This window comes from Aulonocara sp. 'chitande type north' Nkhata Bay, linkage group LG3 (assembly GCF_057382095.1).
Source record: "Aulonocara sp. 'chitande type north' Nkhata Bay isolate Kocher_YH1m ecotype deep benthic linkage group LG3, A_spYH_male_GT1.1, whole genome shotgun sequence".
Taxonomy (NCBI): Eukaryota; Metazoa; Chordata; class Actinopteri; order Cichliformes; family Cichlidae; genus Aulonocara; species Aulonocara sp. 'chitande type north' Nkhata Bay.
Window position 1 is genome coordinate 32,312,162 of NC_141346.1, and position 21,074 is coordinate 32,333,235.

Here is a 21,074-nt window from a genome sequence, read left to right on the forward strand (position 1 = left end):
GGCCGCTGCCTCAAAGCACACTGTGCGCTGTCTATCTTGCGTGCTGCACAATATCGTTTATTACTTAGTAAATACTGATATCTATGACTAGCTAGTTTATTGTGATGGTGCTTTGTTTTCTCTATTATTATGTTGCTCTTTGTTGTTTGCTGTCTCCTCTGTTTGTTTGTTTGTTTGTTTGTTTTTTCTCCATACAGGTGACCCAGGAGTTTTTTTTTTTTTTTTTTTGTCTCTCTTCCCCCCCCTTCTCACCGTCTCTTCTCCCCTTTGGTTTTCTTTCTTTCTCTCCCCCTCTCTCTCTCATTCATTCCCCCTGTCCTATTTATTAAAAAAAAAAAAAAAAAAATGACAAAGGATGAACTGAAGCTCTGCCAGCACGTAATGTCGCATACTGCTGTTTCTGATGTCATTTAAAAAAAAAGAAAAAAAAAAAAAAAAGAAAATCCCAGTTGTTACCACACAGACGAGGGCCTCAGTCATCAGGGATGCTCTCTGCAACATCTGGACATAGCCAGGGGCTGTTTGACACCCCTGCACCTCCTGAGGCTCCATTGTTCCACTGAAGAAAAAGAGCACCCCAGACTATTATGGTGCCACCACCACTGTGGTGCATAGAAAACATCTGAAGTGGCATCTGCTTGGATTTTTTCTCTTCAGAGAATAAAACTTTCTTCCACCTTTCAATGTCCAGTGTTTGGTGCTCTCTTGCAAAGTCCAAACAGTCAGTTCTGTGGCGTTCCAGGACACAAGGCCTTTGAAGATGTTTTTTTATATTTGAAGCCCTTCAGTCTCAGATGCCATCTGATGGTTATGGGTTTGCAGTTGGCACCAGTAACGGCTTTAATTTGGGTCGCGGATCGTCCAGTGTCTTGAGGGACAGCCAATTGGATCCTGTGGCTCACTGCAGGAGAAATTGTTTGTTTCTTCCACTCGACTTTTTTGTTCCATAACCCTCAGAATCATTTAAGAAATTCCAAATGACTGTCCCACCTCAGCAGTGATGGTGCACTGCCAGAGACCCTGCTTATAGTGTTTAGCAACCCGAGCATGTTGAAAAAGGGAAACATTTTTTGCCTTTTCCATCAGAACTTAATGACAGTGTGACTACCTGACAGAAAATGACAGTGAATCCACATTTTTGCAAAGGCATTTAAAAGGCAAGTGGTCCTAAACTTTTCTTAAGTTGTAAAACAGCCTGTTTCAGTTTAAGCGTTGTTTTCAATAAATTCACGTTCAAAAAATGTTTTGTGTCACTCCCGTTTCTTCTTGTTGCGTGTTGAAGATCTACCTGAAATCTTGTTATGATCCAAACATGCAAAATATGATTTTCTGAGATTTTTCAAGTGGTCCTAAACTTTTGATTGGGACTGTACATGAATATATATAAAAAAAAAAATAACAAAATCAAATAAAATGCAAGTGATGATCAGGCGCTCACAAAAATATTTATACTTTACATTTCATACGTCATACCATATGTTGTAGTAGGCATTGTTATTACTGGTGTAAAAGCACACTTTTCTTATATTTCAAATTTCTCTTTTCTAAATGCAGCCATATAAATGTGTTGGTACAACAAAAGTGATTCACGTTTTAGATTTTACAGTGCAAGTGATAATCTGGAGCTCACATACAAACATTCATTCTTCACTTTACATTTCAAACACCATACCGTTTGTTGCTGTAGTTTCTGGTGTTGATGGTGTTATGGCTATAAAACAGGAAAAAAAGCAGCAGTTCAGATTTCAGCATACTTTATTTGTGCTGTAGATTAATATTTTTAAATGCAGCCACAGAATCTAATTTAAATTACCCTTGCAATGTACATATTATGTCTTTAATATCAAGTGTTTGCTTTAAGGACAGGAGTGCTGTGCTTACATATCATCACCTTATAAGCCTTGGTGAAATTGTTGAAAGACTTTAGGTTAGTAAATACAGTGACTACAACTTTTTAATGATATTTACTGCAAAACAATACTTTAAAGAAGGAACAAGGAAAGCAAGAATTGTTCACATACCTGGAGTTGGTGTTGGACATGGAGAAATATCTGTGGAAGAAATTCAGGGTTTGAAAATGCTTATTTTTTTAGTATATGACAAAAATGATTAACAGCAAAGAAGACAAAAAAAAAACACAATCAAGAAAAGAGACAAAAAAAACCAAATACAAGAACACCGTTATTTTTAAAAACAGAAAGTTTACACTGAAGTTTAATAGATGATTCTAAGTAACCGTAGCTATATATTGATGAGCACATCCTGGCCAGATACATTTAATAAGGTCTTTGGTGACAGCACTTTTCTGTAGCAACACCGAGAAGATTTCAGTGCTTACTTGTGATTAGTTTACAAAACTCTCCATTAGAAGGACGGAAATATCATCGAATTTTATGTATCTTGCTATTGCAAATGTACCGTTTCTCTATTTTCTATGGAGAGTAAACAGGAACCTTAATATGCAATAAACAATATAGAGAAAAACATAAGATAGAGAGGACTGCAGAGAAGAAGTTGAAGCTGAAGTTTTGTTTTTTTTTTTGCCATACTGTAAAAAGAGTTTAAAAAACAAAACAGGATAATAATTATTTTTGGTTGGTTTGCATTATTGGGGGTGTCTGTGCTGCAGAGCAAGGAGTTAGAAACTGGCTGTGACAGAGGCTTACTTGCGATTGGTTCACAGAACTCTCCACCAGGAGGAAGCCCTTTGATGCATTCACAGGTGTGAGAGGTGACATTATTGCATGCACCGTATCGGCCACACTTCTCACATGACCAGGCAAACTGGTCCTCACATTGACACTGCTGTCCTCCAGTGGAGTTTGGATAGCACCCTGATAAAGACATTTAAGACAATCACCAAACACAGCTCATAAATCATGCACCAGAGTATGAACACATTTAAATGTGACTGAGCACAAAATTCTTACATGTGGTGAAGTTCAAGTCTTCTATTATTAAAGACCCAGTGATGTTTTGGGGAAAGGACACATTTCTCACATAGCCTCTGAATAGATCAATGAAATTTGGGGGCAGACTGGATATTGGGAAGAGCAAGTTCAAGTCTATAATAAACTCCACTGGCTCTGTAGAGGAGACAAGGAGAAAATCATCACAAAACTCTTTCACAAATATGAGAAACAACATTTACATAAATTGTTTATGAACAAACATCCCATTGATCTAACATGTTTCTACTTCTTTTGAGATGTACAGGATCAGAAGAAGTACAGAAGTGAAGGGCCACACTTTTTAATTCACATTTTTTTCAGCTCCATTGTGACAGGTGTAAAAAAAACAAAACAAAAGAGCACCTAGCCATGCAGTCCACCTTTTTCAAACATTTATGAAAGGATGGATCTTTCTAAAGAGCTCACTAACTCACTAACTACAGAGGTCCAAACCTCCTCTGGCATGAGCTTAAAGACATGAGTTTCCTTGGCTGGGCAGCTGCAGCTGCTCCAATCGAACATAAATTATTTAATTTTAAAAACAACATTGATTTTGATGCAACTGTTTATTATAATGATGAATAATATTCTAAATGTTATTCAAGAAGAAATGTAATAGTATTTACATATTGCATTTAAATAGTAGAAGCATTTATATAAATCTTGTTGAAAATGTAAATTATTTAAAAACATTAAGTCATCGGTTTCAATTGACCTAGTAAACCTAGTCAGATTACCAAAGAAAGTATAACCCTTATTAACAAAATGGTTTTTCCAAATGCTCATTTTTCAATAACAAGTGGATTAATTTTAAGTGATGGAAGTTATCATATTCTTGTTTTTTGGATTATACATGATTCAGATGTCAAGTGTTCATTTAATGTGAGTGAACCACCTTAAAAATGAGTCACAAGAAAGAATTATGGCATTGGAGACTGATCAAATAAATGAAATTTAGAATGATGTATCCATATTGATGACCCACGTCAAGCATACAATGTATAATTAGGAAATGCTGGTTGAAAGAAAAAAAAATTTAAACTATTTTTTAAAATAGTGAGAATGTCAGAGTATTGAATATTAAAAAGTCTTGAAGATATCAAAAAATCTTTTGTAAGAATAAGTACAAAGTGGACAGCTCAGATTTACTTGCTCAATAATAATAATAATAATAATAATAATAATAATAATAATATAGTCCTGCTGCAGTTGATTTAAGAACTTGGTGCAGCAGCTCTACACCAAGTAGAGCTTGGTGAGTAATTTCCAAAATCCTCACTATTTTGCTAAAAGAGAGACTCTACTGACACACTAAAATAATAAGCTTATTTCTGCTAATATCCACAATCTAATTTGTTCAGTCACTACACAGAGTTCATGACAACAACTCATGGTTAAAACCTGGATCGAATGGAACAAATGCTTTGACCACATCAGGTAGCAATTCCTAAAAAAACGTCAACTCTACAAGAACATCAGAGTTGATCCAGATCCACTTAAAATGATGAGCATAGCTGAAAACAAAAGACAGAGAAGATATGAAGGGGACAGAAAACAGAGTAGTTTTAGTGTCCGGCCATAGATACTCAGGGATAGCAGAATGGTAAACTGAATATGTAATGGCGACAACCAAAACAGCTTTGAATTTTTTGTTCCATAACCCTCAGGATCATTTAAGAAATTTCAAATGACTGTCTTACTACGGCCCACCTCAGCAGCGATGGTGCGCCGTGAGAGATCCTGCTTATGCAGTTAAACAACCCGACTACGTTAAACAAAAGAAACCTTTTTTGTCTTTGGCCATCGGAATTACAGTGTGACTACCTGACAGAAAATGACAATGAATCCAGCAGTAACACAGCCCGTTTCAGTTTTTTTCAATAAATTGCATGCTCAAAAAATGATTTATCTTATTCCTATAAAGGAGTTCGAGTCTCCAGAGGGAAAATCCTGGGGTTCTGTCCAGCGACCGCTCACTGTTTGTGTCCAGGCTTTATTAAATGAAAACATCCATTACACTCCCATTCTGTCTTGTTGCATTTTGAAGCTCCACTTGGAACCTTGTTAATATCCATCCATGCAAAATATGATTTTTTGACTTTTTGCAGGTGGTCTTAAACTTTTGATTGGGACTGCATATGAATATATAAAGTATTAACAGAGATTAAATTTATTAACAAAATCACATAAATAGGGTGTAGTTGCAGATCATTTAAATACGGATGTAGTTACAACAACAGTCATGCAGTTTTTCAGAATTTAAAGTGCAAGTGATGATCAGGCGCTCACACAAAAACATTTATGCTTCACATTTCATACATCATACCATATGTTGTAGTAGGCATTGTTATTACTGGTGTTGTGACTGTGAAAACAGAAAAAAGCAGCAGTTCAGATTTCAGCACACTTTTCTTATATTTCAAATTTCTCTTTTCTAAATGCAGCCATATAAACAGCTGTGTTGGTACAACAAAAGTGATTCACGTTTTAGATTTTACAGTGCAAGTGATAATCTGGAGCTCACATACATACATTCATTCTTCACTTTACATTTCAAACACCATACCGTTTGTTGCTGTAGTTTCTGGTGTTGATGGTGTTATGGCTATAAAACAGGAAAAAAAGCAGCAGTTTAGATTTCAGCATACTTTATTTGTGCTGTAGATTAATATTTTTAAATGCAGCCACAGAATCTAATTTAAATTACCCTTGCAATGTACATATTATGTCTTTAATATCAAGTGTTTGCTTTAAGGACAGGAGTGCTGTGCTTACATATCATCACCTTATAAGCCTTGGTGAAATTGTTGAAAGACTTTAGGTTAGTAAATACAGTGACTACAACTTTTTAATGATATTTACTGCAAAACAATACTTTAAAGAAGGAACAAGGAAAGCAAGAATTGTTCACATACCTGGAGTTGTTGTTGGACATGGAGAAATATCTGTGGAAGAAATTCAGGGTTTGAAAATGTTTTTTTTTTTAGTATATGACAAAAATGATTAACAGCAAAGAAGACAAAAAAAAACACAATCAAGAAAAGAGACAAAAAAAAACAAATACAAGAACACCGTTATTTTTAAAAACAGAAAGTTTACACTGAAGTTTAATAGATGATTCTAAGTAACCGTAGCTATATATTGATGAGCACATCCTGGCCTGATACATTCAATAAGGTCTTTGGTGACAGCACTTTTCTGTAGCAACACCGAGAAGATTTCAGTGCTTACTTGTGATTAGTTTACAAAACTCTCCATTAGAAGGACGGAAATATCATCGAATTTTATGTATCTTGCTATTGCAAATGTACCGTTTCTCTATTTTCTATGGAGAGTAAACAGGAACCTTAATATGCAATAAACAATATAGAGAAAAACATAAGATAGAGAGGACTGGAGAGAAGTTGAAGCTGAAGTTTTGTTTTTTTTGCCATACTGTAAAAAGAGTTTAAAAAACAAAACAGGATAATAATTATTTTTGGTTGGTTTGCATTATTGGGGGTGTCTGTGCTGCAGAGCAAGGAGTTAGAAACTGGCTGTGACAGAGGCTTACTTGCGATTGGTTCACAGAACTCTCCACCAGGAGGAAGCCCTTTGATGCATTCACAGGTGTGAGAGGTGACATTACTGCATGCACCGTATCGGCCACACTTCTCACATGACCAGGCAAACTGGTCCTCACATTGACACTGCTGTCCTCCAGTGGAGTTTGGATAGCACCCTGATAAAGACATTTAGAATGACCAAACACAGCTCATAAATCATGCACCAGAGTATGAACACATTTAAATGTGACTGAGCACAAAATTCTTACATGTGGTGAAGTTCAAGTCTTCTATTATTAAAGACCCAGTGATGTTTTGGGGAAAGGACACATTTCTCACATAGCCTCTGAATAGATCAATGAAATTTGGGGGCAGACTGGATATTGGGAAGAGCAAGTTCAAGTCTATAATAAACTCCACTGGCTCTGTAGAGGAGACAAGGAGAAAATCGTCACAAAACTCTTTCACAATTATGAGAAACAACATTTACATAAATTGTTTATGAGTTAGTTTGTGTGGCATCTTATTGAATGCAGAACACCTGCTTGTTATGTAAATAGCTTTAAATGTTTTTTTTTTAAAGGGTGAAAGTTGAATGGCTGCAAATAACTTTGTTGTTTGCAAAACTTGTACATATGATTTTAAAATTGACAATTTATATTTGCATTTAAAGTTATGAAATATGATTCATTAAAAATGTTTGTGGTTGTTACAGTAAAAAATATAACTTTTTCTACTTGGATGTTATGTTTTTTGTCTGATTTTAGATCAATTGTGTTAATACAGTATGTCAAAATGAAAACAAAACTGTAAATTCAGACACGTGAGGTTGTGCTGAAAAGGATGATACCAAACAAGGCAAAGTAAATCGTTTTTAAAAGTGAACTGTAGAGGTAAAATCAAAAGTTGTTAAAAATGTCCAATTATACCCTGGACCCCAGAGGGTTAAACTTTTTTTTTTTAAGTAAAACAATAGTTACTTTTCAAGTAATTAATTTATTTTAGAATCTTGTAACTCAGTTACTTTTTTAAAGAAGTAACTAGTAACTATGATTAATTACTTTTTTAAAGTAACTTGCCCAACACTGGTTGGGACTGAAAATCTCAGAAAAACAAAGCAGTAGTTCAGATTTCAGCATACCTTTCTTATATTTCAAATTTCTCTTTTCTAATGCAGCCAAATAAATAGCTGTGTTGGTACAACAAAAGTGATTCATGTCTTAGATTTTACAGAGCAACTGATGATCTGGAGCTCACACACAGACATTCATTCTTTACTTTACATTTCAAACGCCATACCGGTTGTTGCTGTAGTTAATGTCGTTGATGGTGTTATGACTATAAAAACAGGAAAAAAGCAGCAGTTTAGATTTCAGCATACTGTTTTACATTTCAAACTAAGAACACTGAAAGTGTTGTTGTTATATATTACGGAAGTGTAGAGCTGCCACCCACGCAAAAGAAAAATAGAGGTATATCACATTATAACGTGAAAAGTTTATTGTTCTAACAATATACTTTTCATGGTTGTACAATACTATCACTACTATCACGTTATAACAAAAAACTTTTATGTTCATACAATATAAATATTATATTGCACAAACATGATAATTATGTATATTGTATTTGCATGATAGTATATTGTTCAGACATGAAGAGTGTAATGTTACAACAGTAAACTTTTCACGTTATGACGTGATATAGGCTCGATTTTTCTTTTCCCTGGGTGGCAGCTCTACACTTCCGTAAAATACAGTGACTACACATTTTTTTTGTAATGATATTTACGGCAAAACAATACTTCAAAGAAGGAACAATGACGCAAGAAGAATGTTCACATACCAGGAGTTGTTGTTGGACATGAAGAAACATCTGTAGAGGGAAATTATACTTTTAAAATGTTCATTTTCTAGTGAATGACAAAAATTAATTAACAGCAAAGAAGAAAAACCAAAAACAAATGAAAAAGAGACAAAGGAAACAAGAACACACCATTATTTCTAACTATAGAGAGTTTACAGTGAAGCATATGTTTAATAAATGATTCTAAGTAACCATAGCTATATGTTGATGAACACACGCTGGTCAGATACATTCATTAAGGTCTTTGGTGAAAGCACTTTTCTCTAGCAACAGCTAGAAGATTTCAGTGCTTACCTGTGATTGGCTCACAGAACTCTCCAGTAGAAGGAAGTCCTTTTATGCACCCACATATTGGGGAGATGACATCACTACAGGCACCGTATACTTCACACTTGTCACATGACCAAGCAAACTGGTCCTCACACTGACACTGCTGCCCTCCAGTGGAGTTTGGATAGCACCCTTTTTAAGACAACACACACAGTTCATAAGTCATGCAGGATCACATGAACACTATTACATATGACTGAGTACAAAAGTCAATTAAGATCAAGTCCTTACATGTGGTGAAGGTCAGGTTTTTCAGTGTTAAAGACTCAGTGATGATTTGGTTTAGGGAGACATTTCTCACAATGTGTCTGAGTACATCACTGAAATCTGGGGCCACACTGGATGTTGGGATGTGTAATTCAAGGACTATATCAAAGTCCATTGGTGCTGTGAAGGAAAAAAAGGGCACAACCCATCACATATACATAACCCAATGATGGAAGATATTTACAAGAAAATGCTAACAAAAGCTGTTACTTTAATGCCCCCTGTTTCCACACGGTCAAAATTTTGATGATGCATCTGCTCCCCACGTCCGCACTAGGGATGGGTTTCAATTATCGATTTTCCAATTAAAATCGAATTTAGTTTGAATAACGCAATATCGATTCATTAAATCCTGAATCGATTTTTAAATATAAATGTATTTTTCCAGAAAAAACAGAATTTCAGGTTAAAGCTTTCATTTCAACAACTGCCAAACAGCTAAAAGAGCAATCGAGAGCAGATAAACAGATTCCACACAAAGATGCAAACACAAAGCCCGGCCACGTCACATCAGAATCTTTGAGGTGTTGCCTTTCTCACTCGACGGCATACACAGACACTCCGTCAGGGCTAAAAGTCCACATCTCACAGACTCTGATGCTGCACGGTTCGTCACTCTCCAACCAAATTTCACTGAACCAACAGCAAAAGAAGATCAGAACTACACTTCACATTTGATAAACATTGTCATGAGTTCCCTCTTACTTTTGCTGTTTTGCTTAAACCACGATAAAAAAAAAAAGAAAAAAGAAAAATCACACTTCCTGCAGAGCTCTCTCTCTCTCCTTGTACTTCAAGAACAGATTCCCATCTCAAATCTATATTCTGCATTGTTCACTTGCTTATTATGCATCAGTTTACCGTTTGTGTTCAGTGCTGTCAGCTGCTGTTTTGTTGTTGTTGTTGTTGTTTTTTCAAAAATGGAATCCAACAAGGAAACGTAAGTTTTGTTGTTCAATACTGAAGAAATGTAAACTTTTTAAAATTTATGCAGAACTGCAAAACACTTAGCTGTGTATCTAATAAAACCTCTGTAACTTTGCTCTGCTTTACTTCAGCAGCATCGGGTAATGTTGGGACACTTACACGTCTGATCAAGTCTCACAAGTGTCAGTACTGATAAATTATCAAAATTATAAGTATTTCTGACAGAGGCAAAATTTCTCTGATTCAAATCTAATCTAATCTAATCGGGGATGAAATTGAATCAGGACCTTGTGAATCAGAATCGAATAGATTCTACAAATCAGTGACGATACCCGGCCCTAGTCCGCACTGTTCTAATCTGGTACTGTCAAACCTTATTGACTACCACCACTTAAACTGAAAATTTAAATACTCCCAGCTAATTGATTCACATGCCAAACAGATGTCATCCCAGATGATTTAAAGAGCTGTATTGTAATAATCTGGAGCTCACACAAAGACCTTCATTCTTCACTATATATTACAAACTTCTTACTGTGTGTTGGTGTAGGTGATGTTGTTGATGTTGTTGATGGTGTTGTGGCTATGGAAACAGGAAAAAAAATAGCAGTTAGATAGAGCTGGGCGATAGAACGATAACGATATGTATCGCGATATAACTTTTACTCGATAGAGAAATTAAGCTATCGTGATAGACCTCGCCGCTCTTGTCCTCTTAAAAAAAAAAAAAAAAAAAAAAGGTCAGCCAATCCAAATTAAGTAGCGCAGAGCCGAACCAATCACAGCCGCAGCGTCACGTTGCGTGACTTGTTACGTACAGCACAAGTGCCAAGCCGCACGTGTGTTTGTTTGGGAAGCAGCCAGCGGGTAATGGAGGAAATGAGTGTGCCGACTAGAAAAATCAACCGAGCGTGACCGAAGAGAAAACAGATGATGGTTCCAACGCCGGAGAGATTGTCGAATGGAAGAGCCATAGAAGTTCCGTAGTGTGAAGGTATTTCGGCTATTTCAAGTCTGACAAAAAAACAGTAGCGCGCACTGTAAATTGTGCCAAAAGCAAGTCTGGAAATACAATAAACTGGTGCATGCGTCACACTGTGCGCCACGTTATTGTTTCGGTGAAATGAATTTCTACAATACTGTTACTGTTAATTCTACTCTCTGCAGTGTTTAAATGCTTACATATACACACAGTTACTGTCCGTCCACACATACGACTCGGTTCTGCTTCTATGCCCCAGCTTTGTTTACTTTTTCCCACCGAGGCTTCTAGACTTCTGATTGGCCAACATTTCTGCACGGTTAGGAATCTAGCTCCACCTGCTGCTTTGGCATGTTCATAGCAGCGTTTTCCTTCATTTCTGCCTTTATGTGTGGACGGGATTATTTTTTAAAACGAAAACGGAAAATCCCTTTTAGTTCTCAGTTTATTTGATATTGACAAAAGTTAGTCAGTTTTGTCTGTTCTTCTGTAAAACAAACTAAGATTTATTTTTAGAATTAATATTTTGTTTCTAAGTGGAATTGACAATTTAGTCTGTTTCGTTTGTTCTATTTTGAAACTTAAACGCTTTAGCGGCTGCCTTTTGTGTAGTTTGCAATATTTGCCTTTATTTATCTGAAAAAGTCTCATGTTCCTTAAGTACATCTACCCTGTTGAACTTATTATGGGAAATAAATATTTAAATAAAAACAAGCTGCTGATTATTTCACATTTTACTTGTGAGCAACGGCACATTTAAATCTTACAAATATAGTTATTTGGCTTATATCGTGATAGATATCGTTATCGCCTGAAATGAAAAAACATATCGTGATATGAAAAAATCTTATATCGCCCAGCTCTACAGTTAGATTATAGCATACTTTTTGATATTTCAAATTAATATTTTCAAATGCAGCCACAGAATCTAATGTACATCACCCTTGCAACATTACATATTATGTCTTTAATATCAAGTGTTTGTTTTAAGGACATGAAGCAGAACACTTAATGTGCCGTGGTTATATATTATCACTGTATAGGCTTTGGTCATAAAAGGAAGTTTAAAATTATATTTGAACATTTATAAATTATTAACACAATTTGAACTGTTGAAAGATTTTTTTAGGTTTGTAAAATACAGTGACTACACATCTTTTTGTAATGACATTTACTGCAGAGCAATACTTTAAAGAAGGAACAATGAAGCAAGAAGAATGTTCACATACCAGGAGTTGATGGTGGACATGGAGCAATATCTGTAGAGGACAATTATGGTTTTAAACTGTTCATTTTCTAGTCAATGACAAAAGTGATTAACAGCAAAAAAGAAAACCAAAAACACAAATGACAAAGAGACAAAAAAGGAAACAAGAACAAGAACACAGCATTGTTTCTAACAACAGAAAGTTTACAGTGAAGCATATGTTTAATACATGACCATAATGACCATAACCAATGCTATATGTTGATGAACACATGCTGGTCAGATACATTCAACAAGGTCTTTGGTGAAAGCACTTTTCTGTAGCAACAGCTAGAAGATTTCAGTGCTTACCTGTGATTGGTTCACAGAACTCTCCACCAGGAGGAAGCCCTTTGATGCATTCACAGGTTTGGGAGGTGACATTATTGCATGCACCGTATAGGCCACATTTGTCACATGACCAGGCAAACTGGTCCTCACATTGACACTGCAGTCCTCCAGTGGAGTTTGGATAGCACCCTGATAAACACATTTAAGACAATCACCAAACACAGCTCATAAATCATGCACCAGAGTATGAAAACATTTAAATGTGATTGAACACAAAATTCTTACATGTGGTGAAGTTCAAGTCTTCTAGTATTAAAGACTCAGTGATGGTTTGGGGGAAGGACACATTTCTCACATAGCCTCTGAATAGATCAATGAAATTTGGGGGTAGACTGGATCTTGGGAAGAGCAAGTTCAAGTCTATAATAAACTTCACTGGCTCTGTAGAGGAGACGAGAAAATCACAAAACTCTTTCACAATTACGAGAAACAATTTCACATAATTTATTTTTATTTTTATATCACATTTATCTAACATGTCTCTACTTCTATTGTGACTTTACATGTTAACGACTATTGAAAAAGCTGTCATGTTACAGTAATCTGTGGTAAATAGACATTCGTGCTTTAACCTCCCAAGACCCGAACTCTTTCGTGGCATGCATTTTTAATTTCTTTTTGCTATTTGGGCTGATTGGGACCTGATGAATTTAAAAACAAAGAACTATGTGATTTTTTTTTTAACCGGATTTTTGTTTCTGAGAAAAATGAGATCCACATATGAGGACATTCGGTTTAAATTTCGATAGAACAGTGGCAGTATAACGTCCTTGTAAGTGGATATCAGGCCCTTGAAGAGCAAAATTTAGTAATTTGGTGTAGACAACCCAAAATGTGATGTCCACATATGTGGACACCAGGTCCTAGGAGGTTAAATTAAATGTGTTATAACATATGGTGATGTCTCTCATACACAACATATTTGTCACTACAGCTATAGAATTTTTGAAACATATTTCATAGCAAACTTCTGTAAATTTAAAAAAAAATCAAACATATGCACACACTTCTTGTTTTTTCTAAAGTGAATGAAGATTGGTGCCATACAATTATCCCACCCTGTTAAATTTAAAGTAAAAGCAATAATTAGAAGAAAATGGATTTTTTTCATACCAGGAGGGTTTGTTGGACTTGGAGAAATACCTGTAAACCAAGATAAAACATTTAATTATTTATTTTTAATACCCAGGAAAACAACACAATAACGGTTTACATACATCATCTTAAGAATTTGCTATTTGAACAGAAGTACAGGCCCATATCTCTTGATTCAAAAGAAAAAAATAGCATACAGCATCTATTGTTAAAATTGTTAAAAATAGCATCTATGAAAGAATGGATCTTTCTATATAGCTCACTAACTCACTAACTACAGAAGTCCAAACCTTCTCTGGCATGAGCTTAAAGACACCAGTTTCCTTGGCTGGGCAGCTGCAGCTGATCCAATTGAACATAAATTAGTTAATTTTAAAAAACAACAGTGATTTTGATGCAAATTGTTATTATAATGATAATTCCGAACATTATTCAAACAATCAATTTAACAATATAAATTTGGAGGCTATTTATATCATGCATTTAAATAGTAGAAGTATTATTATTATTGTTAAAACTGAAAATTATTTAAAAACATTAACTCATCAGTTTGAAGTGATAGCCATGAGTGAGCCTTTAGTAACAAATAGAAAATGCAGATTTTTTTTTGTTAGGAATTATGACTCTTTTATAGAACAAAGAAATTGGTGTGATGTTTTATGGTGGTGGTGTAAAGAAAGATTTTCAGTGTAAGGAAATGTAGGTCTATCAGTACTGTAGACAATATTTTTGGGAAAATATACACCGTATTTGTCGGGCTATAAGCCGCTACTTTTTGCACAAGCTTTGAACCCTGCGGCTTTTAGTCAGGTGCGGCTTTTCTATGGATTGTCCATGATTTTTGTGATATCGTAAGAGGATTTGTTTTGTTTGTTCCGCTGTTGCACGGCACTACGTTGCCTGGCGGAAGGGCATGTGATCAGACACACAGTATCGGGGTTCAAGAGTGGTATGTTGGTCACATGTCCGTCCGCCAGGCAACGTAGTGCCGTACAAGTAGCGCGAAAAACAAACTTCAAAGTAGCGCTATGCGTTCAGTGGGAGGCGTGGATGACGAGCGGCGATAAACTTGCAAAAAGCAAGTTATGCTCAACTCCACCACTGGATTCTGACAGCGTGGAAAAGTGTGAAAACATCCATGATCACCAACGGATTTCGAAGGGCTGGACTGCTGCATGATGGAGAGGAGGACACCGCCACGGCCCTTCTGAAGGTGTTCGACTCTGACACTGACAACGAGGATTTCTTTGGTTTTGAAAGTGACAACAAAGGAGAGAAGCGGAGAGTGGATGACGAAGCCATCCTGAGCCTGTTCGTATCCGACACTGGAGAAGAGGACTTTGGTGGTTTTAGTGCGCAGGAAGATGGTGTCGAATGACTGACTTTTCTTCTTGTTAAAGCCGTGTCACTGCACGTGAGCACTTTAAAGAACTACCTATATAATGAATCAGTCAAAGAGGCCAGATCCTCTTACTTCAATAATCTTATAAATCGTCATAAAAATAATTCAAGAATTCTATTTGATACCATCAACAGTATTGTTTCTCCTCCAACCCAGCATGCTCTGTTGCTTTCTGATGAAGATTGTAATACTTTCCTTAATTACTTTGTAAATAAGGTGATGGACTTGAAATCCAAAATTTCCTCAAGTGCCTCCCCTTATGAAGATACTCCTTGCTGTCTTGGATCATTTACCTCCTTTTCTCCAATCACACTAAATGACTTAATTATAGTTTTAGGTAAAATGAAATCCTCATCATGCTCTGTAGATATATTACCTCACTCTGTCCTGTCCGGGTCTATCACCAGCATTGGTCCCACATTACTATCCATCATCAACAGTTCACTGAGGCAAGGCTGTGTTCCATCTTATTTTAAACATGCGTGAGGTAACTCCTCTGTTAAAAAAACAGAATCTTGATCCTAGCTCTGCTAGTAATTACCGACCTATTTCAAAATTGCCATTTGTAAGTAAATTACTTGAAAAAATTGTTGAAAATCAGTTCAGGTCTCTATTATGTAAATTACACATTCTTGACCCTTTTCAGTCTGGTTTTCAAAAGCAGCACTCTACAGAGACCGCTCTCTTAAGAGTCTATAATGATCTATTAATGGCATCTGATGCAGGGAATTGTTCTGTGATCATTTTGTTTGATCTTAGTGCAGCTTTTGACACCATCGACCACAAAATCCTACTTAACAGGCTCAAGGTTTTGGCTGGTATATCTGGCTCTGCCCTAGACTGGTTTTCTTCCTACTTATCAGATAGGACCTTTTCTGTTAGGACTGATAGGTTCTCCTCTAACACTGCTGCCCTGACCTGTGGTGTCCCACAAGGTTCAGTCTTAGGTCCATTACTATTTTCTTTTTATATGCTTCCTTTAGCTGGTATCATTCAATCTTTTAGCGACCTGTCTTATCATTTTTATGCTGATGACATTCAGCTCCATATGTCCTTTAAGCCTCATCAGCTGGATAGGCTGTCCACCCTAGTCCAGTGCTTAACCCAGGTTTCTGATTGGCTTTCAAGCAACTACCTTGTTCTAAATACTAACAAGACCGAGACCATGATCATAGCTCCTCCTGAGCTTCATTCTAAAATCAGCCAGGTTCTTGCCTCTTTCTGTCCATCTGTCAAGTCAAATATTCGAAATCTTGGAGTAATATTTGACTCTTCTCTGGGCCTTGACTCTCATGTAAAATCTTTGTCTCGTTCCTGTTTCTATCATTTAAGAAACATATCTAAATTGCGACATATGGTTTCCTCAGCTGAACTGGAAAAACTCATTCATGCATTTGTGTCATCACGCTTAGATTACTGTAATTCCCTGTTTACTAGCTTGGATAAATCATCTCTCTCTCGCCTCCAGACAATACAAAACGCAGCAGCCAGACTACTAACTCGCTCTACCAAGCGTGTTCACATCACTCCCATCTTATATTCTTTACGTTGGCTCCCAATAGAGTTTAGAATTCGCTTTAAAATTCTTGTTTTAACATACAGGACACTAAATGGCCAGGCTCCAGATTACTTATCCAAGCTTCTTACAAAATACACTGCTGCTCGCCTTCTCCGCTCGCAGACTCAGAGTCTCTTAGTTGTTCCCCGTACACGACTGAAGACAAAAGGGGACAGAGCCTTTCAGTCTGTTGCACCAAGGCTGTGGAACAGTTTACCACTACATTTATGTTTGCTTGACTCTGTGGATTCTTTTAAAAAACAGTTAAAAACTCTTCTGTTCAAACAAGCCTTTTGTTGATCTACATTTTTTATATTTTTTTTTTTACATTATTTATATTTGTTCTTTTACACTGTATATAATGTCTACTGATTTTATTGTTTATTTTAATATTTGTGTACAGCGCTTTGTGATTGTCTGTCTGTGAAATGCGCTTAATAAATAAAGTTTACTTACTTACTTACTTACCTGAGCCTAAAAGGTAGTCCAATCTATTTTTCTGGTGTGCTGTAGGTTATTGTTATGTACTACATTTGTTACTCGTTTATGAAGCACAGTACACGTTTCGTACTTGTAATTACTTTTACATATACCTAAAAAGTTATGCAAATATGTACCCCTAACTTGTTTTTCAAAATATTAATAAAAGGGGTGTGTCTCCAAACAGCCATCTCTTTACTGACAATTCCCTTTGTGCATATTCTCTTACATATGATAAGTCAACATTGAAACACCTGCGGCTTTTAGTCAGGTGCGGCTAATGTATGTACAAAACAGGATTTTCCCCTGATTTTTAGCTTGTGCGGCTAATATTCAGGTGCGCTCTGTAGTCCGGAAAATACGGTACTAAGATATTATTATTTGTTTTTGGTGCCTTTAATGATCATTTATTGAAATGAAAGGAGCATAAATTAACAAAAAAGTCCGACTGCGGTCTGGAGTGTGGAGCCTTCCTGCTGCTGCGGAGTCGGGGCGGTCTGCCTCCCCCCACCGCAGGGAAAAGGGAAACACCACCTGGGTCTGGGTGCAGTTCCCCCCTCCAGGGGCGGGGGCACCTAGACCCGGTTTGTAGAGTACGCTTGGGGAGTGTGATCGTGTGTACAACGTCTCTTTATGTCTGTCTCCACGTTGGTTGAGTGTGGAGTAAGTGCATATGAGAGCATGAGGGTGGGAATGGATGTTTGTATCTGTGTGCCTGTATGTCTGTGTCTATATGTCAGGTTGGGTGTCAGGCGCCACCTCTCTGGGGACATCTCAGGCCCTCCAAGGTTTGGAGGCCTATCTCCCCCTACCACCACTTCCCCTGCCAGTGGCGGACCCCCTCAGACATCGGTTCTTTGTGTTGGTGGTTCTTTGTGTCCGGGGATGGGCGTCAAGGTACACACCGGCTCACTCCTTGGCGGCCGCTTATCGGGGCCTGGAGCCTGGGGCTCGCTCGGGCCACTTCGGAGGTGGGGTGCCCCCGGCCTCTCGGCCTGGGGCTCGGTCACTCAGGCGCAGCTGGCTGCCGGCGGAGCTCACGGGCGCGTCACTGCAACTCCCCCTGGCTTCTGCTCCGCGGCTGCTGAGTGAGCCCTCATCTGGGACTCTCCTCAGCTCTTTCCGGGACAGTGGCGCAGCTGCCCCTCTGTTGGTCTTCCTTGGTCTCTTGTGTTCTGGGGGCCTCTGGATGTCTGGAGTTTTGATCTCCTCCACACCTGCTTCACGCCCTGGAGGACGGGGCTGTGGCCCCCCCCCCCCCCCCCCCCCCCCCCCCCACACACCCTCTAGCAGATTATTACATGAAGGAACCTTTTAAAAAAACAAAAAACAAGCGCGTCCATGCTCACAGGTGTACACATGGGTGATCACACCCACAAACTACACCCTTTTTGGCTCCTACCTCAAAGCACACTGTGTTCTGTTGATCTTATGTGCTGCACAATAATGTTTAACATTTAGTATTTACTGTCATATTCCCATATATCATTGTGATGTTGTTTATTCTATTACTCTTGTTCTCTTCTGCTTGCTTTCTTTTTTCTTTCTCAGCAGGTGATCCAGGTGATTGATATATGCATTTTTTTTCTCTGCCCGTTCTGTTGGTTTTTGTCTTTTGCCCTTCTCCCCCGTCCCTCTTCTCAGCTGTTTCTCTTTCCCTCTTTCTTTCTCCCCTTCTTTCCCCCAGTCAAGTCTGTCCCGTATTCAGTAAGTGAAAATAAAATAAACAATAAAAGGTGAATCAAATGGACCATTACGGCAAGGCTGGGATGGTCAGTTTGGTAAAGTAAATCCGTTGGGCATCTTTCTTTGCCTTTAGACAACAATTCTGATGGCAAAAGAGCCAAACGGGACAGGCCAAAAAAAAAAAAAGTTTTGTCATTTTAAGTTTTGGTGTCTAATACTACGGTGGCCCCTAGAGACAAAGCACGTACAAACTCCAAAACACTTGCAAAATCCAAAACACTTGCAAAACACTTGCAAACTCCAAAACACTTGCAAACCCAAAACACTTGCAAAATCCAAAACACTTGCAAAATCCAAAACACATGCAAAATCCAAAACACTTGCAAAATCCAAAACACAACGGAAGTGCTCCAGGACGCTAGGGGCAGTGTTGAGCTTTTGTTATCCAGTAACTACACAAGCCAGGAATGGCTTGTGTAGTTACCAATGACCGGATTTGGGTTGTATCCCAATTCAGGGTCTGCAGCCTTAAAGGCCGCATTTTAAGGCCGATTACGGCACAGCGACACGACGAAGGCTGTCCCAATTCAAAGGCTGCTCGAAATGCGGCCCTCAAATGTGTCCTTAATTTCCCTGAATTTTAAGGATGGGCCCAACATATCCCAGATTTCATAGCGCGGCGGTGGTGTGGATAATTTTGCCGAAAAAAACGGCGGAAGCGGAGCCGCCGAAGAGTAAACTTTCAGAAGTAAGTACTGAATATTATGTCACTTATTTATGCGCAAATGTTTTTATAATGAAGAACATTAAAACATTACTGTTGGCCACATGTCGGGAAAGTTATGTGACATTAGCGATGTTTGGTCAGAGGGCCCGGTGGCGCCAGTGTCCGGCAGCCTCGCCTCTGTCAGTGCGCCCCAGGGTGGCTGTGGCTACAATGTAGCTTGCCATCACCAGTGTGTGAATGTGTGTGTGAATGGGTGGATGACTGGATATGTAAAGCGCTTTGGGGTCCTTAGGGACTAGTAAAAGCGCTATATAAATACAGGCCATTTACCATTTACCATTTGTACTAACTTGGTTTTAAAGCCTTTACTTCAAAATATACGCCGTTCAATAGTTGACTTTAATCTTACAGAGAATGTGATGATTTTATGGATAATTAAAGTCAGTCATATATCCACAAACACAACAGGCTGAAAGTCAGTGATGCTGCTCGGTTTGCAGTCCTGAATATCACGGCACAAGCAGGATTCACTGCACTGTTAATGTTAGCTATGTTATATTGCTGCCTCTGTTCGGTGGTGTCAAGCCAAACGGACTTTAACGTGTGTTTGAACGAGCTGACGGTTCACTTGTTAAGCTGAAAGAAAGATGCTTTAATCACAGGAGTCACACATGTGTCCACTGTACCATCTGGGAACTCTTTTTGTTTCGTAATAACACAAACACTAAATCCTCCTTCTTTTGTGCTGTTTTGCAGCAGTGTATACACCTGAGACTGTCACCTGTCTGTCTGTCCTGCTCTCTCTCTCTGTTTCTTTCTCTCTGATTGTGGGATAAAAGTATGAACATGTGTTTATAAGTTACACTTGTGTTTGAATCCTGCAGCTTATCACACATTTGATTTCCATGTGTGACAACTGCAAGTGTCCAGAGTGAGGACAGACTGAGGGACACACTGCTGCACATCATCTGTGAGGCTTTGCACCCCCGATGATCCACCAGGACAAACTCAGCAGTGTGTGAGGAAGAGGAGGAGGAAGAGCCAGCAGCAGCTGACAGATGGAGAGAATAGACAGACTGTTCCCTGTTTGTGAAGGACTGCTAGAAAAGTTTAGAATCACTAATTGTCTGTCCTGAATCAGTCTTGTTAGGTAATGTTCAAATAATTTTATCCTCCCAGTGTTTTCAGTGTGGCAGAAAGTACTCAGGGCCTTCAAGTTAAACACTATGAAAGGCAGCAACAAGTTTAACATTCAGAAACCTAAAGTATGTATCTGCAGCAGAATAGACCTAAAAATAAATGTTTGTTTCAGTTCTATGAAGCTTTGAGTATTTTGGATTAGTAGTACTGCTGTGTTTGTTGCATCATATTGCTGTAATTGTTTATATGCTTTATATATTCTGAGGTAAGTTGATCTATAGTGTTACATCATATTTTATAAGGATGTTATGTGTTTGTTTACTTTCTGCCCAGTTTGACCCATTTAGCAGAAGTCAGCCTGTTTAAGGCTCTGATATCTATTCTGTATGACTTAAAGCAGTTATGACATGGTCTGATTTTCTCACCCAATAAAGGAATATTTCATATATCAGTCTACTCTTCATTCTATCAGAAACAGTTATCACAGCTCGTACATTTTCTTTTTATAAATATATGTAAGC

At 37.8% G+C, this 21,074-nt stretch overlaps 1 protein-coding gene across 1 annotated transcript in view; it reads right to left on the reverse strand.

Moving 5' to 3' along the window:
• The window catches only part of LOC147335220 (adhesion G protein-coupled receptor F5-like), a 34,003-nt gene extending 20,399 nt beyond the window's left edge, over positions 1-13,604 (reverse strand). Inside the window, exons 1-18 of the mRNA XM_086276895.1 lie at positions 13,579-13,604; positions 12,691-12,846; positions 12,427-12,594; positions 12,098-12,127; positions 10,422-10,469; positions 8,924-9,079; positions 8,657-8,824; positions 8,342-8,371; positions 7,796-7,834; positions 6,766-6,921; positions 6,505-6,672; positions 5,867-5,896; positions 5,518-5,556; positions 5,278-5,316; positions 2,931-3,086; positions 2,667-2,834; positions 2,022-2,051; positions 1,673-1,711 (exon numbers count right to left, since the gene is read on the reverse strand). Coding sequence (XP_086133021.1) covers positions 1,673-1,711; positions 2,022-2,051; positions 2,667-2,834; positions 2,931-3,086; positions 5,278-5,316; positions 5,518-5,556; positions 5,867-5,896; positions 6,505-6,672; positions 6,766-6,921; positions 7,796-7,834; positions 8,342-8,371; positions 8,657-8,824; positions 8,924-9,074 — 1,213 coding nt within the window. The 5' untranslated portion in view covers positions 9,075-9,079; positions 10,422-10,469; positions 12,098-12,127; ... (1 more) ...; positions 12,691-12,846; positions 13,579-13,604. The remainder of the gene's footprint in view (positions 1-1,672; positions 1,712-2,021; positions 2,052-2,666; positions 2,835-2,930; positions 3,087-5,277; positions 5,317-5,517; positions 5,557-5,866; positions 5,897-6,504; positions 6,673-6,765; positions 6,922-7,795; positions 7,835-8,341; positions 8,372-8,656; positions 8,825-8,923; positions 9,080-10,421; positions 10,470-12,097; positions 12,128-12,426; positions 12,595-12,690; positions 12,847-13,578) is intronic.
• Positions 13,605-21,074: the final 7,470 nt, after the last annotated feature.